The sequence below is a fragment of the Leucoraja erinacea genome, chromosome 16, assembly GCF_028641065.1.
Source record: "Leucoraja erinacea ecotype New England chromosome 16, Leri_hhj_1, whole genome shotgun sequence".
Lineage (NCBI taxonomy): Eukaryota > Metazoa > Chordata > Chondrichthyes > Rajiformes > Rajidae > Leucoraja > Leucoraja erinaceus.
Genome location: NC_073392.1, coordinates 23467535 through 23487400, shown reverse-complemented (window position 1 = coordinate 23487400; position 19866 = coordinate 23467535). Strand labels below are relative to the sequence as shown.

General features: G+C 44.2%; 1 protein-coding gene across 3 annotated transcripts in view; it reads right to left on the bottom strand.

Annotated features, from left to right (window-relative positions):
* Positions 1 to 19866, bottom strand: part of cacna2d2a (calcium channel, voltage-dependent, alpha 2/delta subunit 2a) — a 362960-nt gene that overhangs the window by 12387 nt on the left and 330707 nt on the right. For all 3 annotated transcript variants that reach the window (XM_055647851.1, XM_055647852.1, XM_055647853.1), the window contains 3 exons: positions 19329 to 19423; positions 18689 to 18736; positions 15945 to 16016 (listed from right to left, as the gene is read on the bottom strand). In XM_055647851.1, the coding sequence (XP_055503826.1) occupies positions 15945 to 16016; positions 18689 to 18736; positions 19329 to 19423 (215 nt within the window). The remainder of the gene's footprint in view (positions 1 to 15944; positions 16017 to 18688; positions 18737 to 19328; positions 19424 to 19866) is intronic.

Here is a 19866-nt window from a genome sequence, read left to right as displayed (position 1 = left end):
TTGGCCTTTGTAAATTGCCTTGCGTGTTTGGAGGTTTTAATGGGAATGTGAAAGAGAATGTACAGTCATAGACTTGATGAGCTGAATTGTCAAATTTAAGCCATGAGAAATATGATTAGCCTGTGGTTTGGTTTACATTTTTTTAATGTGATTTCAGCCCTTTGTGGTATCACCTCTCTGTATTTCAGTACATTCCTGCAGTCTAACGCTCCGAGGTCTTGGCCACCCTCCAGCTTTGACCACTTGCACATTTCTGATTCTCGTCACTGTTGGCAACTCTGCCTTCAGCTGCCTGGACTTCCAACTCCACAATTTCATCCAAATCATTCTGCTATCTACCTTCCTGTCACCATTTGGCAGGCCCGGCTTGCCCACTCTTAAATCAACCCGCCGCTGAGAATGAGGAGGAACCTGAACCACCAAGAGAGAGGATGGCCATTGCAAGCAATCGGCAAGAGCGCAGGGGGACCGTTGAAAGTGAGGTGAGCCGGAGGGCTGCAGAAAACATTGGGGGACCCAGCGGAGGGATCACCCAGAACGAAGGGGGGGGACACATCGGGGGAGGGGGGGACAAAAATGATGGGGGGACCCGGCGGGGGGCGCCTGCTTCCATGTTTGCCGGCTGACAGAAGATAGGACTGTTCAGTGAATTTATGTAACATTGTTGGTGCCAGAAATGTGATGACTCTTGTGTACTGCCCTGGTGAGGTCTGCTGTATGATTTTACTGGGTTGTATGCAGAACAAAGCATTTCACAGCTCCTAGGTACATGTGACAATAAAGTATCATTTAATATAACTGATTCTACCACCTCCTCTCCCAGATACCTACTCTCTGTGTAAAAATCCTTCCTCTCAAATCCCCTTTAAAATTCATTCTTCTCATCTTAAACCTATGTCCTATTGTTTTTGATACCTCTTTGGTGTGAAATTATCTATGCTTCTTATCATTTTATACAGCTTTATCAGGTCACCACTCAGGCTCCTTCACCTTAGGCAGTGCATTCAAGATTGCAATTGCTCCTTGTCTGAAAACATTGCTCACAGATCCATTCTGAATCTCCTACCTCTCATCCTATACCTCTGCCCTCTTGTTTTAGGGAAAAAGATTCTAACTATCTATCCCATTAAAATTCTCCCACTACGAGAATGCTATTGCTCTTACACCATTCAGCAATTTGACAATATTTCGAATCCTTAAATTCCCACTAGCTATTGGAGACGTCTAGTATAATCCCAGCAACGCGATTGCCCCTCCAAGTGATTGGTGTTGTATTAAACTCCAATAACTCAACATATTATATCCTGTTGCAGAATCACAATGTCCTCATCACAACATGCCCTTCCACCTATCTCCATAGCATTGATAATGACAGCAATCCTGGCCTCACCCCATCAGAGATATTCCATTCATCCCATCCATTCCTCATCCTCATTCCTCAAATGAATGAGACTAAGATGCCAGTGTGTGTAATCCATGCTTTACCTATATCAGAGGTTATGGGGCGAAGGCAGGAGATTGACGTTAGGATGGAGAGATAGATCAGCTATGATTGAATGGCGGAGTAGACGTGATGGGCCGAATGGCCTAATTCTACTATTCCTTATGACCTTATCACCTCATTAAATTCCGTCATCTGTAGAAATAATCCCGCTTGGAACCTTTACACCTACTCGGACGTTATCTGTAACTGACCTGCCCTGTCCAGAACTGTGCAGGTTTATTTCTTCAAAGTCTGTTTGTATTTAACATTTATATCCCCTCTCAGGCGGTACCTCCCACACTATTTTAATGATTATGTGGGGCAGACAGACTTCGCTACAAGTGGAGCATGTAGATCTTGCATGGCAGCTCAGAGCAATTGCTTTGTTTCTGCTGTTTATGCTCCTGCCTCCTGGATACTACCTGCCAGTTTGGTGGCCTTTTCCCAGAAAATTCTCCAATCTTAAAACAATTCCCCAAACCACAGAACTTTGGAAGATTAAGTTTGAATGCATGAAACATTATCATTTACTTCCTTTGAAATCTTTGGATGGAAACACCATCTATACATTTCCTCCACAGATGCTGCCTGACTCGCTGAGTTCCTCCAGCACTTTCTTGTGTCTGGCATTCTAGCAGCTTCTTGTGTCTTCATAGCCCTGGAGATTTACCATCCTTCCATTCCAATGCTTTATTTTGATGAGCCCTATCTGTTGACTGAATGCAAGTTTCCTCTGTTAATCCAGCCAATTATTGTACAAGTAGTTCTGCTTTAGTGCTTTAGTGTGATTATTGTCTTAGGAAACTTTGTGTCAGAGAAATATGTGTCAAAGGGGGAAAGAGAATTAGAGGCTAGAGAGTTTCAGACGTGCAATAACAAAATGTTATTTTTCTCACAAGATATTAAAAAATTAAGATATTTTCAATTGCAATAAGTTTAATTTTGTTATTGCAAGCATAAAATATTAAATGCTGTATACTACATTGAGGATAAAACAAAAGGCTGCAGGAACTCAGTAGATCAAGGCGCAATTGTGGAGGGAAATAACAGATGATGACTGGGGTCAAAACCCTTCTTCAGACTCAGTCTGTCCATTCCCTCGAAAAATGCTGCCTGACCCGCTGAGTTCTTCCAGTATTTGTTCTTTGTTCAAGATTCCAGCATCTGCAGTTCCTTGTGTCACCTCTGTATGCAATATCGTTTAATAAAGTATCACTGTCAATAGTAAGACACAAAATGCTGGACTAACAGGCAGCATCCCTGGAGAGAACGAATGGGTGACGTTTCGGGTCGAGACCCTTCTTTAGGGTCTCTTCAGAGATGCTGCCTGTCCTGCTGAGTTACTCCAGCATTTTGTGTCTACCTTCCATTTAAACCAGCATCTGCAGTTCTTTCCTACACATCATTGTCAATAGAACAAGTGTCAATAGAAGCGCTTGCTTGTCAATTTCAATAGCCACCTATGGTTAATGTAGCAGTTGTGATCTGTGTGATAATTAGTGTATGGGTGATCGGCGTGGGCTGAAGGGCTTGTTTCCATGCTGTATCTCAAAACTAAACTAAGCAAGTGACAAACAGTTTTTCTCCCCTCTACTGTTTAAATGCTAGACAGCTATTTTCTGCTTGTCAAATTCAAAGTAACTTTTAAATGGTTCTCTAGTTCCCCATTGAAATTGTATTATAACAAATTTGTCCTGCATACAAATAATACATCATTGGCATTATATCCAATTCCTGTTATGGAAACACAATGATAGCAGAACCACCTGTAATGTAAATACAAATGTTCTACGACTTATGTTAGGGTTACATCCATTGCATGACGGAACCGAGACGGCAGACTGACCAAACCTGAAATATTCCAGGTATGTAACATATAGAAACAGCAGGTGAAAAAGGGAAGAATGTGGGTGTAGTTGTTTTAACGAATTAATGACATTAGTTCAGTAGTGTGAATGAATCTTGGTCTGACAGGTTGTTGCATTGAATTAGAATCAATTTGGGTGAAACTGAACTGCAGTGGGGGAGGGGGAGTGGGGGGGCAGAATAAAATGGTGGGCGTTATTTTGTTATGATGTAGTGCTTGTTAAAATGAGAACATTAGAGATGCCTGTAAAAGGCATAATACAGTAATAATAGGAACAGTGATCTATGTATAATGTGTGCAAATCAAATTTGTATCAACAATGGAGAGGATGAATTTCTGGAATGTATACCTGATGGATTTCCGGGTCAGTATGCTGAGGCACTGATTAGGGTACAGGTTATTTTAGATCTAATATCACACAAAGAGAAAGCGTAATTATTATTTTGCTGGAATGGTGAAAAAGTGATCATATGATAGATTTACATTAAGCTCTGAACTAGGGTTTTCAATCTGTAAAGAGGAGGCTGCAAAGTTGAGCAGCTGAGCTCTGGTAGATTGGGAAATTGTTAAAGGACATGACAGTAATAGAACGTAGAACAGTACGTGCAGGGACAGACCCTTTGGCCCACAATGTTTGTGCCCAACATAAACTAATCTCTTCTGTCTGCACATGATCCATATTCCTCCATTCCCTGCACATCCATGTACCTATCTAGATTATCTTAAATGCCTCTGTTGTATCCGCCTCCACCACTACCCCTGGCAGTGCATTCCTGGCACTCATCGCTCTCTGTGTAAAAATAATGTCCTGCACATAGAAAAAACAACATAGAAAATAGGTGCAGGAGGAGGCCATTCGGCCCTCCGAGCCAGCACCGACGGAACCGAGACGGCAGACTGACCAAACCTGAAATATTCCAGGTATGTAACATATAGAAACAGCAGGGAAGAATGTGGGTGTAGTTGTTTTAATCAGTTAATGACATCTCTTTTAAATTTTGCCTCCTTCACCGTAAAACCACACTGGGAAAATAAATTCTGAATGACCGCCACTTCAACCTGGACTTCCACTGTTACGCTGATGACACCCAGATCTACCTCAGCACCAAATCCCCCCACAACACCCCCCCCCCCCCCCTCTCCCATATCAACTCCTGTTTGTCATCCATAAAAACCTGGATGCAACATAACTTCCTCAAACTCAACAGCGATAAGACAGAATTCGTCCTCATAGGCTCCAAATCCACACTCAACAAAATCAATAACCCCACTCTCACCATCGACGGCACTACTGTCTCCCCATCTCCCCAGGCCCGCAACCTTGGCTTTATCTTTGATTCCACCCTCTCCCTTGAACCTCACATCCGCCATGTCATTAAAACCTCCTTCTTTCATCTCCGCAACATCGCCAAACTCAGCCCCTCTCTCACTCCTCCCGCTGCTGAAAGACTCATCCATGCCTTCATCTCCTCCCGACTGGACTATTGCAACTCACTTCTCCTTGGCGTCAGCTCCACCGACATCGACCGACTCCAACTGGTCCAGAACGCAGCCGCCCGACTCATCACCCACACCAAATTCTGGCATCACATCACTCCAGTCCTCAAACAACTTCACTGGCTTCCCATCTCCCACCGGATCACCTACAAAATCCTGATCCTCACCTACAAAGCCCTCCACCATCTGGCCCCCCTATATCTCACTGACCTCCTCTCCTCCTACCAACCCCCACAGTCCCTCAGATCCACATCAGCCGGCCTCCTCTCCATCCACAAGGCCAACCTCCGCAGTTTTGGGGACAGAGCCTTCTCCAGGGCAGCTCCCAGGCTCTGGAACTCCCTCCCCCAACTGATCCACAATTCCGTGTCCCTCACCATCTTCCAGTCCTGCCTCAAGACCCATCTCTTCACCTCTGCCTATCCTTAGCCCCACGTCCCCCTCCCTTTTCATCTGTGCATGAATTGCCTCATATTGTGTTTTGAATTGAATTCTGTCTTTAATTTGTGTACTAGTCATGTCTCTACTATTTATTTCATTCCCCTTACATGTTTTTCCTCTACCTGCTAAATTTTTGTAAGGTGTCCTTGAGACTCTTGAAAGGCGCCCATAAATAAAATGTATTATTATTATTATTACCCCACTAATCCCTCTCTTGATTTTATATACTTCTAACTGGTTTCCCCTCTGCCTCTGATACCCCAGAAAAAACAATCCAAATTTATCCAACCTCTCCTATTGGGCAGTTTGTACCCTAGTGGCATAAGTTCAAGTTTATTGTCATGTGTCCCTGATAGGACAATGAAATTCTTGCTTTGCTTCAGCACACAGAACATAATAGGCATTGACTACAAAACACATGAATAAATAAACTGATAAAGTGCAAATAACAAATAATGGGTTATTAATGTTCAGAGTTTTGGCCGAGCCAGGTTTAATAGCCTGATGGCTGTGGGGAAGTAGCTGTTCCTGAACCTGGTTGTTGCAGTCTTCGGGCTCCTGTACCTTCTACCTGAAGGTAGCAGGGAGATGAATGTGTGGCCAGGATGGTGTGAACATTGAATTCTCCCATTTCTGGTAGCCGTTGCTGGCTCCTCCCCTTCTCAGCTTTCCCTCAACCCTCGGGCTCTTCCTCTTTCCCCCCCCCCCCCCCATCAGTCTGAAGAAAGGTTTCGGCCCGAAACGTTGCCTATTTCCCTCGCTCCATAGATGCTGCTGCACCCGCTGAGTTTTTGTCTACCTTCGGTTTTCCAGCATCTGCAGCTCCTTCTTAAACACTCTCCTATTGATTGTTAGGAGGTCTCTCATATACCCCAGCAAAATGACAACCCCTTTTTTGTTTCTAATCTCTACCCACTTAGCCACGTTTAAGGAGTTATCTAGGATCCCCTCCCTCAATTCTGAGGCAATGCAATTTTTAACAAAGACTGCAATACTCTCTCCTCTTGTACTCCCCTCTCTGCCTTAAAATTCTATACCCCGAGCTATTGAGCTGCTAGTCCTGCCATTCTTCTCCCATGTCTCAGTAATGGCACCAATATTGTGGAACCCCGTAATAATTAAAGTATTGAGTTAATCTACTTTATCAATGATAGTCCTTGCATTAAAATAGATGCAGTTTAGCTTTGAATAAACCTTGATGTTTATTTATTCCATTGTTCTGCTTACTGGACTTACTAATATTGTATCCTCTTGGTGCTTGTATCTCTCCATCTGACCAACTACTCTGAAGTCCCTTGCTCTCCCAACACAGTTTAAACTTTTTCCAGGCAGTGCTATCAATCCTCCCAGCAAGGATGTTGGTCCCACTCTGGTTAAGGTGAATCTGTCCCACTAGTAAAGGTCCCACCTTCACCAAAAACAGTCCCAATGATCCAGGCAAGTAAAGCCCATCCTTCTGCATCATCCCTTCAGCCAGACATTCATCTGACCTATCGTTCTATTCCTTTACAAGTTCATGGCATTGGAAGCAAGCCAGAAATTATAGCCTTCGAGGCACTGTCTTTAGCGGCTACTTATCTCTTACTGTAAATTCCTGTTGCTTGACCTCATTCCCTCTCCTAGCATGTCCAGTCACTATACACCTCCATCCCCCAACAGGAGGGTCTTAAAGCCCTGTTTCCTCCTCGACCGCAGAACCAACCAATCCCCTCTCCTCCGCCTAGCAGAGCTGGTCCTTACCCATAATAACTTTTCATTTGACTCCTCCCATTTCCTCAAATACAAGGCATAGCTATGAGCACGCGCATGGGCCCTAGCTATCCCTGCCTCTTTGTAGGGTACGTCGAACAATCCTTGTTTGAGGCATACCGTGGCCCTATCCCTGAACTCTACCTCCGCTACATCGATGACTGCATTGGTGCTACCTCCTGCACCCACACACAACTCACTGACTTCATCCACGTCACCACTAACTTCTACCCGGCACTCAAATACACCTGGACCATTTCCAACATTTCCTTACCATTTCTTGACCTCACTATCTCCATCGCAGGTGATAGACTATTGACCGACATCCACTATAAACCCACTGACTTCCATGGCTATCTGGACTACACTTCTTCCCACCCTGCTTCCTGTAAGGACTCCATCCCCTACTCCCAATTCCTCCGAACTCTGCTCTCACTCCCTATCCCCCCACTCGTAACAAGGGCAGAGTCCACCTTGTCCTCACCTTCCACCCTACCAGCCATCACATACAACAAATAATCCTCCGATATTTTCGCTACTTCCAACATGATCCAACCACTTGCCACATCTTCCCATCTCCTCCCCTGTCTGTTTTCCGCAGAGACCGTTCCCTCCGTACCTCCCTGGTCAATTCGTCCTTTCCCACCCGAACCACCCCCTCTCCGGGCACTTTCCCTTGCACCCGCAAGAAATGCTACACTTGTCGCTTTACCTCCCCCCTTGACTCCATTCAAGGACCCAAGCAGTCTTTCCAGGTACGGCAGAGGTTCACCTGCACCTCCTCCAACCTCATCTATTCCATCCGCTGCTCTAGATGTCAGATGCTCTACATCAGTGAAACCAAGCATAGGCTTGGCGATCGCTTCGCCCAACACCTCCGCTCGGTTCGCAATAACCTGATCTCCCGGTGGCTCAGCACTTCAACTCCCCTTCCCATTCCAAATCCGACCGTTCTGTCCTGGGCCTCCTCCATGGCCAGAGTGAGGACCACCATAAATTGGTGGAGCAGCACCTCATATTTCGCTTGGACAGTTTGCACCCCAGCGGGATGGCATATTTTGTGATATTTATTGAGATAGAAAGATACAACTGAGTTTGGGCATCATATTACCTTGCAACATTCTGTATGTCTGATAGATATTGTGAAATGGAACTGAGAAATTATGGGAGGATTACATAAAACTACAATTCAAAGGTAATGAATATACCGACTATTCTTATTTTCATCGTGAACATACAATAGTGATATAGGACACCAGGTCCTAATACGGTAAACCCACGAGCTACTACAGTATAACTACGTGTTAAAAAGTATCACATTTTTACATCCCGAGTAAATTTTACTCGTGGACATTTTTCAATATGTTGAAAAATCTTCACGAGTAACCACGTTTCCCGAATACCTGCCGTTAGCGCTAAGAGACGTCCCGAGCTTCGAGGTACCCGCTACGTTCATTATACGTGCTTACCACGATTTTTGATTTTTCATAAACTCGGGAGAGCTCTTGGGTGAACTCGCACAGTGGGACAGGGCTTTTACAATGCTTACAGCGCCAGAGACCTGCGTTCGATCCTGACTATGGGTGCTGTCTGTATGGAGTTTGTACGTTCTTCCCGTGACCACATGAGTTTTCTCCAAGATGTTTTATTTTCCACTCAAACTCCAAAGACGTACAGGTTTGTAGGTTAATTGGCTTGGTATAAATATAAATTGTCCCTAGTGTGGAGGATAGTGTTAATGTGCGAGGATCGCTGGTTGGTGTGGACTCGGTGGGCTGAAGGGCCTGTTTCTGTGCTGTATCTCTAAACTAAAATGAACGAAAATAATCAGATCACAAAATATACCATCTAGCACATTTTCTGCATCCTGAATACTCCATGGCCAGCCGTCTCTGCTCATGGCCAGGTAATGCAACTGGACACAATTCCAGCAGGTGTAGTCTGGTCTCCCACACCCTGCAGGAGGATCTTATCCCTGTCTTAGTCTTCATAAAAATAAGTAATCATCCATTTAAGATAGAGATGAGGGTTTTTTCTCCTCAGGTAGCTGTGAGTCTTTATATTATTATCTCACTTAAAAACAGATGGAAACAGAGTCTGATTATTTTTAAGGCAGAGGAATATAGATTATTGATAAGCAGTGTAAGGTTACATAATTATGTGGGAATAGGGGAGATTATTATCAGAATAACTGTAATCTTATTGAAAGATGGAGTGGACTAGAGGGACTGAATGGTCTCCTCCTAAGTCATAAATTGTAACATTTGTATATGAGTAGTTCAGTTGCTCTGGTGAGTGGTGACCCTTGGCGCATGTTGATCATGGGGGACTCAACAATGTCAATGCCAGAAAAAGTGCAGGCTGGATGGTTGGACTTTCTCTTGTTAGAGGTGGCCATTGCTTTGCACACGTGTGGTATAAATATTACTTGCCGCTTAGATTATCTTCAAACCAGGGCTGTTTCATCCAGTACCCTCAACTATTTCTTCCTATCACCTGGAGTGAATGGAATTGGCTGTAGACTGGCTCCATTACAGAGGAGGGAGGAATTCAGGAGAAGGCTGAGATGGATCATATATTCAACACTTCCACCTCAACATATTTGTGAATGCTTCAGCCTTGTCTTCGTCACTCACATGCTTGACCAAGGCACCACATTAAACTATTTTTGTGCCTCACCCCCAAAGCTGGCTGACTGTCACGTTACCCACTGAACTATTTGCTTGATTTACAGTGGACAGCTCCTGTCTCATTGTATGAAAATTAACCTTACCAAAGATGCAATCTTTGTAATAAGAACAGAAAATGCTGGAAACACTCAGCAGGTCAGGCAGCATCTGTGGAAAGAGAAACAGAGTTAATGCTTCTGGTTGAAGACCTTACATAAGAACTGGTGAAATGGAGAAATCAAACTGCAGAGAAGGATAGAAGGAAGAAAGGGGAATCTCTGTGATAGACAGAGACCAAGTGAGACACCTATGCCCCTTCTCTGCAATGTAAAATATGTTTGATTTCTAACTTCACTCAGTTCAGATGAGAGGTCATCAACCTGAAATGTTAACTCTGCTACTTTCTCCACAAATGCTGTCTAATCTGTGGAGTACCTCCAGCATTTTCTATTTTTATTTCAAATTTGTAGCATATGCATTGTTGGCTTTTTATTTTCAGTATTTGTACAAATTACATTTCTTTCTTTCAAACATGATATTATAAAGCATCATATTATGATCAGTAAAAGGTAAATGAATGCGCAACAAAGCTGGGTCATTGCTAGATTAATAGGTTTCCTACCTTGTTGTTTCTAGGATGTCTTTACATCTAACCATGCTGAACATATTCCAGAGATACACCTGCTCAGAAATTGTTCAAAGCCTCAAAAGGCAACGTGTGCGGGCAGCTTTAGTTCTCTTCCTGCAGCACCTGACCTGAAGCATCTTGTGGAATAAATCAGGTCTTACACAAGTAAATGAGCACAAACAAAGGCTTCTGTGCTAGAGCCAGTGGAGGAATAAGGCCCAGTTGTCATAGATTCATAATTACACAGCACCAAAACAGGCCCTTCTGCCCAACTTGTTCATGCCGACCACATGCCAAACTACAATAATTCCATTTGCTTACATTTGGCTCATTAAACCCTTTCTACCCATGTACCTATCTGAATGTTTTTTAAACATTGTCATTGTACCCACCTCTCCCACCTTCTCTGGAGTTCGATCCATATATTCACCACCCTTCCCAAAGACTTCCCCGTTTAAATTTATCCTCTCACCTTGAACCAATTTCCTCCAGTTTCAGATCTCCCTTCCCTGGGATAAAAACTGTGACTATCTACATCCCTCATAATTTTATGAACCTCCATGAGTCACACCTCAGCTTCCTTCAATACAGGCTATCCAATCTTACCTTATAAGTCAAATGCTCCAAAATCAGCCAATATCCTTGTGAATATGTTCTGCATCCTCATGAACTTAATCACATTCTTACTATAGTATAGCGACCAGAACAATATTCAAAGTACAGTTTAACTTATTGTCTTATACATCTGGAACATGACGTCCCAACTCTTATACTCAATCTGACCAATGTAGGTAAGCGTACCATTTGCCTCGATATCTTGTCTATTTGTACCCCCAGGTCATTCTATTCTACAACACTCTCCAGGCCTTGCCATTCACTGTGAAGTCCTGCCCTGATTTAATTTCCCAAATGCATCATTACACACTGGTCGGAGTTAAATTCCATCTGCCATTCATTTGCCCACTCTCCCAGTTGATCAACATCCTTTAGTAATATTAGATAACCTTCTTCTCTGCCCAGCCAACCATCAAATTAGGCAAACACCAAGATAATTGTGCATTCAGTATGCTTGTTTACCCTGGATCTCAACTTCTGGACCAGCCTACCAAGGAGGCTCTTGTCAAAAAACTTGTTAAAATTCATAGAGACAAGGACTACAACCCTGCCTTCATTAATCCTCTTGGTCACCTCTACAAACAACAATCAAATTTGTGAGGCACAATTTTCCACGCACGATGCCATGCTAATTATCACTTACTGGTCCTTGCCTTTCCAAATACAGTCAATCAGCACTCTCAGAATTCCCTCTAGATACATTGATGTTCGGCTCACTGACTTACAATACAATACAATATATATTCATTGTCATTTGAACTCTGTTTCTACAGCCAAACAGAAACATTTCTACAAGACACACAAACAATTCAATTCACACAAACATCCCGTCACACAGGTACGGGATACTGAGTTGGATGATCAGCCATGATCATATTGAATGGCGGTGCAGGCTCGAAGGGCCGAATGGCATACTCCTGCACCTAATTTCTATGTTTCTATGTTTCTATCCATCACAGTGAATCTCCTCCTCACTGTGATGGAAGGCAAAGTCTTTTCTCTCCCGTGTTCCATTTTTCTCCCGATGTTAAAGTCCCAGGTGGGCGATAGTAAGTCTCACGGCCATTGAGGCCGCGCCGGGCGATGTACGGCCCCGCTCCAGGTCTTAATGTCTCAATGTGGGAGCCCCCGCCGGGCGTTGGCATGTCCCGCGACTGTTAAAGCCGCGCCGGGCGATGTAAGGCCCCGCTCCGGGTCGTTCCAACCCCGCAACACGGGTGGGAGAAGTTGCGTTGCGGGACCTCCGAAAAGCGGTCTCCCACCAGGGACCCGCGAGCTCCCGAAGTTCCTGTCCACCGGGCCTGCGGCTGGAGCCTCCGAGCTCCGGAGTCGGGTCGCAGCAGCGAGCCACCACCTCTCCCCACGCTCCGAGGCCGGCCGGCCCCACGATGGTGAGTAGTCCAACAGGTTCCGCGACTGGAGCCCCCAGGTCGTTCTGGTTGGAGGCCGCTCCACGGTACTAGGCCCCAAAGACAACGGAGACCCGACAGGAAAAAGGTCGAGTTTCCCGTGCAGGGAAGAATTTTTAAAAGTCCCGTCCCCCCCCCCCCCCCCCCCCCCCCCCCCCCCCCCCCACACATAAACACAGCCAAAAACAGTATAAAAGAACACAACAACTACATTTAACTGGACAAAAAATAAAAAAAGACAGACCGCACGGGCCGCTGCAACGCGGTCGCGCCACCAACCGGAAACCGCTTGTCTGTCAGCCCTTCTTTGATGAAGGCACCTGATTAGCTATCCTCTACACTTCCATTACCTTAACCATGGATTATAAAGATACAAAATCTCTGCTCCAGTCATTTCTTCCCCGGCTTCCCACAATATCTGAAGATAACCCTGGTCAGGTAGCATGGATTTATCCACTTTTATGTAAGTAAGGAATTGAATTCTCCAATTTTAGGAAACTGACCTACAAAATTCCCCCTTCCCCCTCTCTTCCCTGTTCCCCACCTGGATGTGCACCTATTTTCTCCCTTTCCCCAATCCCACTCCCCCCCACCCCCCCATCTGCTTCCACCTATATTCTTTCCTCTGGCTCCACATTTTGCACTATTGTCCTTAGTCTTTTCATCTCTGGCCTTTGTCTAACAATCTGCTAACCAAAACCTCCCCTCACCTGTATCCACCTATCACTTGCCAGACTTTGTCCCGCTCCCAACTCTTTTACAGCTTTTTCTCCCCCACTGCAATCAGTTTGAGGAAGGGTCTGACCTGAAACGTCATCTATCCATGTTCTTCTGATATGCTGCTTGACCGGGTAGCACCAACAGACTATCTGTCCCATTCTTCTCTGTTGTTTTATATTATGTGTTAAATGTATGTTTTAGTATATTTTAGCTGGTTTTATGTGTGGGGGGGGGGGGGTTGGGGGAAACATTGACCTCGGTGCTCCAACTGCGGGAGCCTCTGGATTTTAACAACGTCTTCGGGAGCTCTAAGCCGCAGGAGCTTCGACCGCCCCAACGGATGGTTCCACTGCCCCAACCGCGGGGAAAAATGAGGGAAGAAGATTCGACTTTATTGCCTTCCATCACAGTGAGGAATGTGGGGAATCTGCTGTGGTGGATGTTAATGTTAACTTTTATGTCGTTGTGTGTCTTGTTGCTTTATTTTGAAAATGGAGAGAAAAATCTTCAATGGGACTGACTGAAGGAAGATCCATGTGCCATGGGTACATGAAGGATACCTTCCATCATGGCCATCAAGTTGGTCAGGCAGAGACCCTTTGTTTGGGCTGTGGAGGTCCCATTCTCTTATTCCTGTGTGGATGACGGGTTCCATTTGTGCGCCATCCACGCACACAATGTCTCGGTCATTGTTTAACATTATTGTTCATATCAGACATCTGTGTACAAGTGTGCTGTACATAGAGAGCATCTGTCGTAGCTACCTCATTGGCGACCCTCGGACTATCTTTGATCGGACTTTAAAAGGCTTTATTTTGCATTGAATATTATTCATGTTATTCCCTTTATAAGCATCAGTCATAAATGTTATGACACCTATGACCTAAATCTGTGATTATGTTTGAACATAATGCTAGATGCACCATGGAAAGCATTTAATCGGGAGCAGCTCCATCCAAATCCGCGAGAAATTGCAGAGAATTGTGGATGTAGCCCAGATCATCACACAAATCGTTTGGGGAGTCTGCACCCCGGGGGCATGAACATCGAATTCTCCCAATTTTGTTAGTCCTTGCTGTCTCCTCCCCTTCCTCAGCCCCCCTGCTGTCTCCTCCCATCCCCCAGCCTTCTGGCTACTCCTCCTTTTCCCTTTCTTGTCCCCACCCACCCCCGCCCCCGATCAGTCTGAAGAAGGGTTTCGGCCCGAAACGTTGCCTATTTCCTTCGCTCCATAGATGCTGCTGCCCCCGCTGAGGTTCTCCAGCTTTTTTGTGTAATCATCACACAAACCAACCTCCCTTCTATTGACTCCATTTACACTTCACGCTGCCTTGGCATGGCCACCGGCATAATCAAGGACGAGCCGCATGCTGGCCACTCCCTCTTCTCCCCTCTCCAATTGGGCAAAAGGTAGAGAAGTGTGAAACCTCCAGAATTCAGGGACAGTTTCTTCCCAGCTGTTATCAGGCAACTGAACCATCCTACCAACAACTAGAGAGCAGTAGGTACGCAAAAATGCTGGAGAAACTCAGCGGATGCATCAGCATCTATGGAGCGAAGGAAATAGGCAACATTTTTGGCCCGAAACGTTGCCTATTTCCTTCGCTCCATAGATGCTGCTGCACCCGCTGAGTTTCTCCAGCATTTTTGTGTATCTTCTATTTTCCAGCATCTGCAGTTCCTTCTTAAAAACTAGAGAGCAATGTTAAGCTATTATCTACCTCATTGGAGACCCTCGGACTATATTTGATTGGACTTTACTGGACTTTATCTTGCACTAAACTTTATTTCCTTTATCATGTATCTGTGCAATGTGGATAGCTCCATTGTAATCATGTATTGTCTTTCCGCTGACTAGTTAGCGCATAACAAAAGCTTTTCACTGTACCTCGGTACACATGACAATCAATTAAACTCATTTAATTTCATTTTTAAATCACTATTTTTCCGGCATGACTCTCCATTTAACGTGTACTTGATAGATTTCTTCATTTTGCATGCTGTAACATGACCAAAGGTCATAGAGTCATAGTACGTGGAAACTGGTCGTTCAGCCCAACTTGCCCACACCGGCCAACATGTCCCAGCTGCACTAGTCCCCCTGCCCGTGTTTGGCCCATATCCCTCCAATACCTGTCCTATTTATGTATGACTGTCCTATCCAGGTCTGAGCAGAATTCCCAGAAGAGTCTTAAATCCTTTTCTCTTCCATATTCTTCACACACTCATCTGGAATGTTTTTAACTGCAGTGAACCTGGGGAATAAATACTAATAAGATAACAGCATGGAGCAGTTCATGTTGGATTATTTCAGGGACTCAGTAACATTTTGGAGCGGAAATTTGTATACAAGCACATATCCCATATTACATGCTCTAAACCACACCACATGCTGCCTACGTTTAGAAACTGGTGAACCTGATTTGTTGTAGCATGTGGACCATAGTGGATTAATTGGTTATGAAGGCCAAGTGTATCCCTTTAAGAATTAGGAACCTATTACTAAGAAATAAACATTGGATGGTGCCATAGATGATTGATTTTATGCTTCTGATTTCAGTGTCGGTTTTCCTTTTTTTTTTTAATATTAGGTTATATGTCAGGTTATAGATATTTCCTCCATCCATGTCAATGTGACAGTACTCAATCTGTGATGTTCAGAGGAAAATATAATGTCAGTCAAGCAGTGTGGGCTTTAACCTTACATATAGGCAACACATGGATATATTTCAGGTTGTACTTGCATCATGTCATTGTTGACTGTACTTGCAATGTATGTGACCAGTATATTCCAGTAGCATTCAAGGCTGCATTTTAACAACGGACATTAATATTCAGTGCTGATTAAAGTGCAATGGGTTATTACCTGGCTCCAGTGGTCCGGCTGGTTGGACATGATCAGGAAACCTCCATCATCAATCAGTACACACAACAGATCCTGAAAATCAATAATGGAAGGTGGTGAAATAAATTGTCAGCCAGTTAGCTATTTGGCTAACAATAGGTCAAGATACAAAATGCTGGAGTAACTCAGCTGGACAGGCAGCATCTCTGGGTGACGTTTCGGGTCGAGACCCTTCTTCAGACCTGCTTCTTCCAACACAATATGTCTCGATGTACAGTTATATATTTGGCACTTTGAGGAGATGCTGCTGAATCAGGTATTGCATAACATTTAAAAAACATCTGGATGAGCACATGAATCACCAAGTAGGTTCAGCAAGGTGCTGGTAAATTAGATGAATAAGGATGGATAGTTGATGGTTGGCATAGACAGGAGTCCAGAGTCAAGCGTGTTTTATTGAACAATGAAATCTTTACTTGCAGCAGAATATGTAAACATAGTATTCTGTAAACAATATAATAAATGAGAAAAAAAAAGTTCAGTGTGTGTGTCTGCACACACACACACACACACCCCCCCCCCACACACACACACCCCACACACACACCCCACACACACACCCCACACACACACCCCACACACACAATCAATAATTGTGCAAAAAGACAAAACCAATTCCCCCAAGTCTATGTAGTTTAGAGCCTATTTGGAGGTTGTACTGTTTAATAGCCTGATGGCTGTAGGGAAGGAGCTGTTCCTGAACCTGGACGTTACAGTTTTCAGGCTCCTATATCTTCTTCCCAATAGCAGGAGTGAAATGAATGTGTGGCCTGGGTGGTGTTGGTCTCTGATAATGCTGGCTGCCGTTTTGAGGCAGCGACTCCAGTAAATCCCTTCGAAGGCGAGGATGTCAGAACCCGTCATGGACTGTGCAGTCCTTTGCGCTCCTGTGCTGCATGATTCCATGATTAGGTGTTTATTATTGTCACGTACACCAACATTTTGTTTTGCTTGTTCAATCAAATCAGATGATACAATACATACAATCAAGCTAAACTCAAGTACATTATGTAGAGCAAATGGGAAGATACAGGGTGCGGAATATAGTTCTCAGCATTGTAGCACACTAGGTCCATAGACAAAGTCCAATGTCCGCAGTGAAGTAGAGGTTAATTGGCCAGTACCCTAGTTTATAGAGGAATCATTTAGAAGCCTGACAATGAGGGGAAGAAGCTGTTCCTGAGTCTGGTGGTGTGTGCTTTCCAGCTTTTGTATCTTCAGGCTGATAGGAGCAGGGAGATGAAGGAATGACCAAGGTGGGATGCCTTGGATTATCTTGGCTTCTTTATCGAGGTAGTGTGAGTAGTAGTTTGAGTCAATGGTGGAGAATCTGGTCTGTGTGATAGACTGGGCTACATCCACAACTTTCTGCAGTTCATCGCATCTTGGGCGGAGCTATTTCCAAACCAAGCTGTGATATATTATCAAATTAAATTAGATTGTATCAAATTAGGAGATAATGCACAAGAGGTAGATTTTAAGGAACCTATTGGAGAGGAATTCAAGAAATCCACCTCTAGATAGGTGAATGGCACATCAATTGAAAATCAAGATTGACACAAAAAGCTGAAGTATCCCAGCGGGACAGGCAGCATCTCTGGAGAGAAGGAATGGGTGACATTTTGGGTCGAGACCCATCTTCAATGATGCATTACAGAGCAAAATAGGAGGGTCTCCTAAAACTAGAAGGGAATCAAGACCAGAGGTAACAAAGACATGCATAAAAAAAGATGGGTTGTGGCAAGGTCCATCATGATTCAGCTGAAGCATTCTTGCCCAAGAGTCACAAGGTTATGGGTTCCCACATTAGAAAGGTGCACAGATGTAAGCTGCCACTGTGGTGTAATATTGAGGTTGCAATATTGCTGGCTTCAGCTTTCAGATGAGATGTCAACTGTTTTATAAAAGGCAGAAGTGAAAAGACATCACATCAGTTTCTCAATATTAATTCAGGGCAACAATAATTCCTCAATCAACATTGGTAAATAATAGGGCTTCTGGTGTGGATAATGTTGATGTTCATGGCAGTCTGTGTCACTGCCTCAACTCCCACAATCCAACAATGACTACATTTCCAATGTGATTCAGTGGTTTGCCAATGGTGCAATGTGAAAGCAGTTTCTTCAGGTGAACTTGGTGATGGTGGGGGCCGGGTGGTCCAAAACTCATCTCTGTGATAAATGTTATTCTCAGACAATTGTTATAAAATTAGCCGGAGTCCCTTGCCACTAAGGGAATGTAGAAATTGAATATCTGGGTTTCCTGTTATGTAAACTGGAGGATATTTCTGCTTACCAAGTACCAGATGTTAGAGAAGCTACGTGACATATCAGATGGTGGAGGATCACAAGGCCACATGGTAGAGATGGGTTTTGCCAACTCTAGGTGCAATTTGATATTGTGTTTCCACAAGATGTCACCAAGGATGACAAATCCAAAGATGATAGTGCAGGTGGGGGGGATTATACCCGATCTGTTCACCTCCTTCATGCATTATGACCGCACCATATTACCCACCAACCTCCCAAACCGTTCACCTCCTGACCCACTCTGCCAGAGTCTGCATACTCTGCTTAGACTCTACATCCTGGCAGCAAGTCAACCTTAGATGCCACCTAAACTCAGACCAAACTCTGCCGCCTGCATTCTACTTCACATTAGTCAGATTACATTTGATCGAGAAAGAGAACCTCCCTTATACGCACCTCACTGTTTATGTCACAGTCCATCTCACAGTCAGAAGATGGCATGCACTGCGCAAAGTAAAGAGAAGAGGAAGTCAGTGTGTGGTTCTGGTGCTGCTTACAATCAAATCCGCTGTCATTGCATCACAGTGCTGATTAAAAAACACCAGATTCACCACTTCAGAACAACAAATCCCATCAAATTTGAATTAGAGTGTTATAATTCAGGCCCTGTAACAACTCCAGTGAAAAGTGAAACATCAACAAAATGTAACAGTGGGCAGATGGAAACTAACAGGTCATGCAGGCTGAAATGACAGGGATGAGAGTCAACTTAAGGATAGTCAAGGCTATGGCCATCACTTGCACATACTTACCAATATCATGACAGAGTTATGAGGGCTGTTATTGATCCATGTACATTATCAAATTGCATGGGTGTTGGTCAGCATAAATATTAGCACATTACATGCACACTCATATTGCCCCCCCACAAAAATGCATGCAAATATATTATTCAATGACAGAGGGGGGTGTTGATATCAGAATATTCACTGATGATCATGCAGTTCTATAACAGGGACTGCAATGTCTCCAGGTGAAAAATAGGTGAGGTGTAACTGGCACTAATGGCCCCCATACACGGCGATGCATGCTTTACCTTCCGTGGCTCCACCTGGTCTCGGTTAGTCTGGTTACTGGCTAGAATTTTAAATTTTGACACCCATGCTTCATAGTCCAGCTTCACTCCAACCACTGGAAAAAAAAATCCAGAATGAGAAGGATAATATTGAGTTAAGGATGCGATTTTGCAAAATTAGAAAATCTGGAGTAAGTAAGTAGATGGGTATATTTGTACCAGTACAACGATCTTACGTCCAGCTCCGTAACATCGTTTGACTGTGAGAGTTTCACATAATTTTCATCTGTCCCTATGGACGGGATTATTTTTCACACACTCCTGGCCTGATCTTGGTGAGATCATCGCCCCTTCTGCGGCGTTCTAATTCAGAAGAGGATATTGAAGCTAATGCCTTCCTAAAGGATTATCTGCAGCATTTCAACATTATGGAGGAGGAGGTGTTGGAGGTCCTGAAATACACAAGGGTGGATAAATCCCTAGATCCTGGCCAGGTGTATCCCAGTATGTTATGGGAAGCAAATGGAGGACAATAGACACCAGGTGCAGGAGTAGGCCA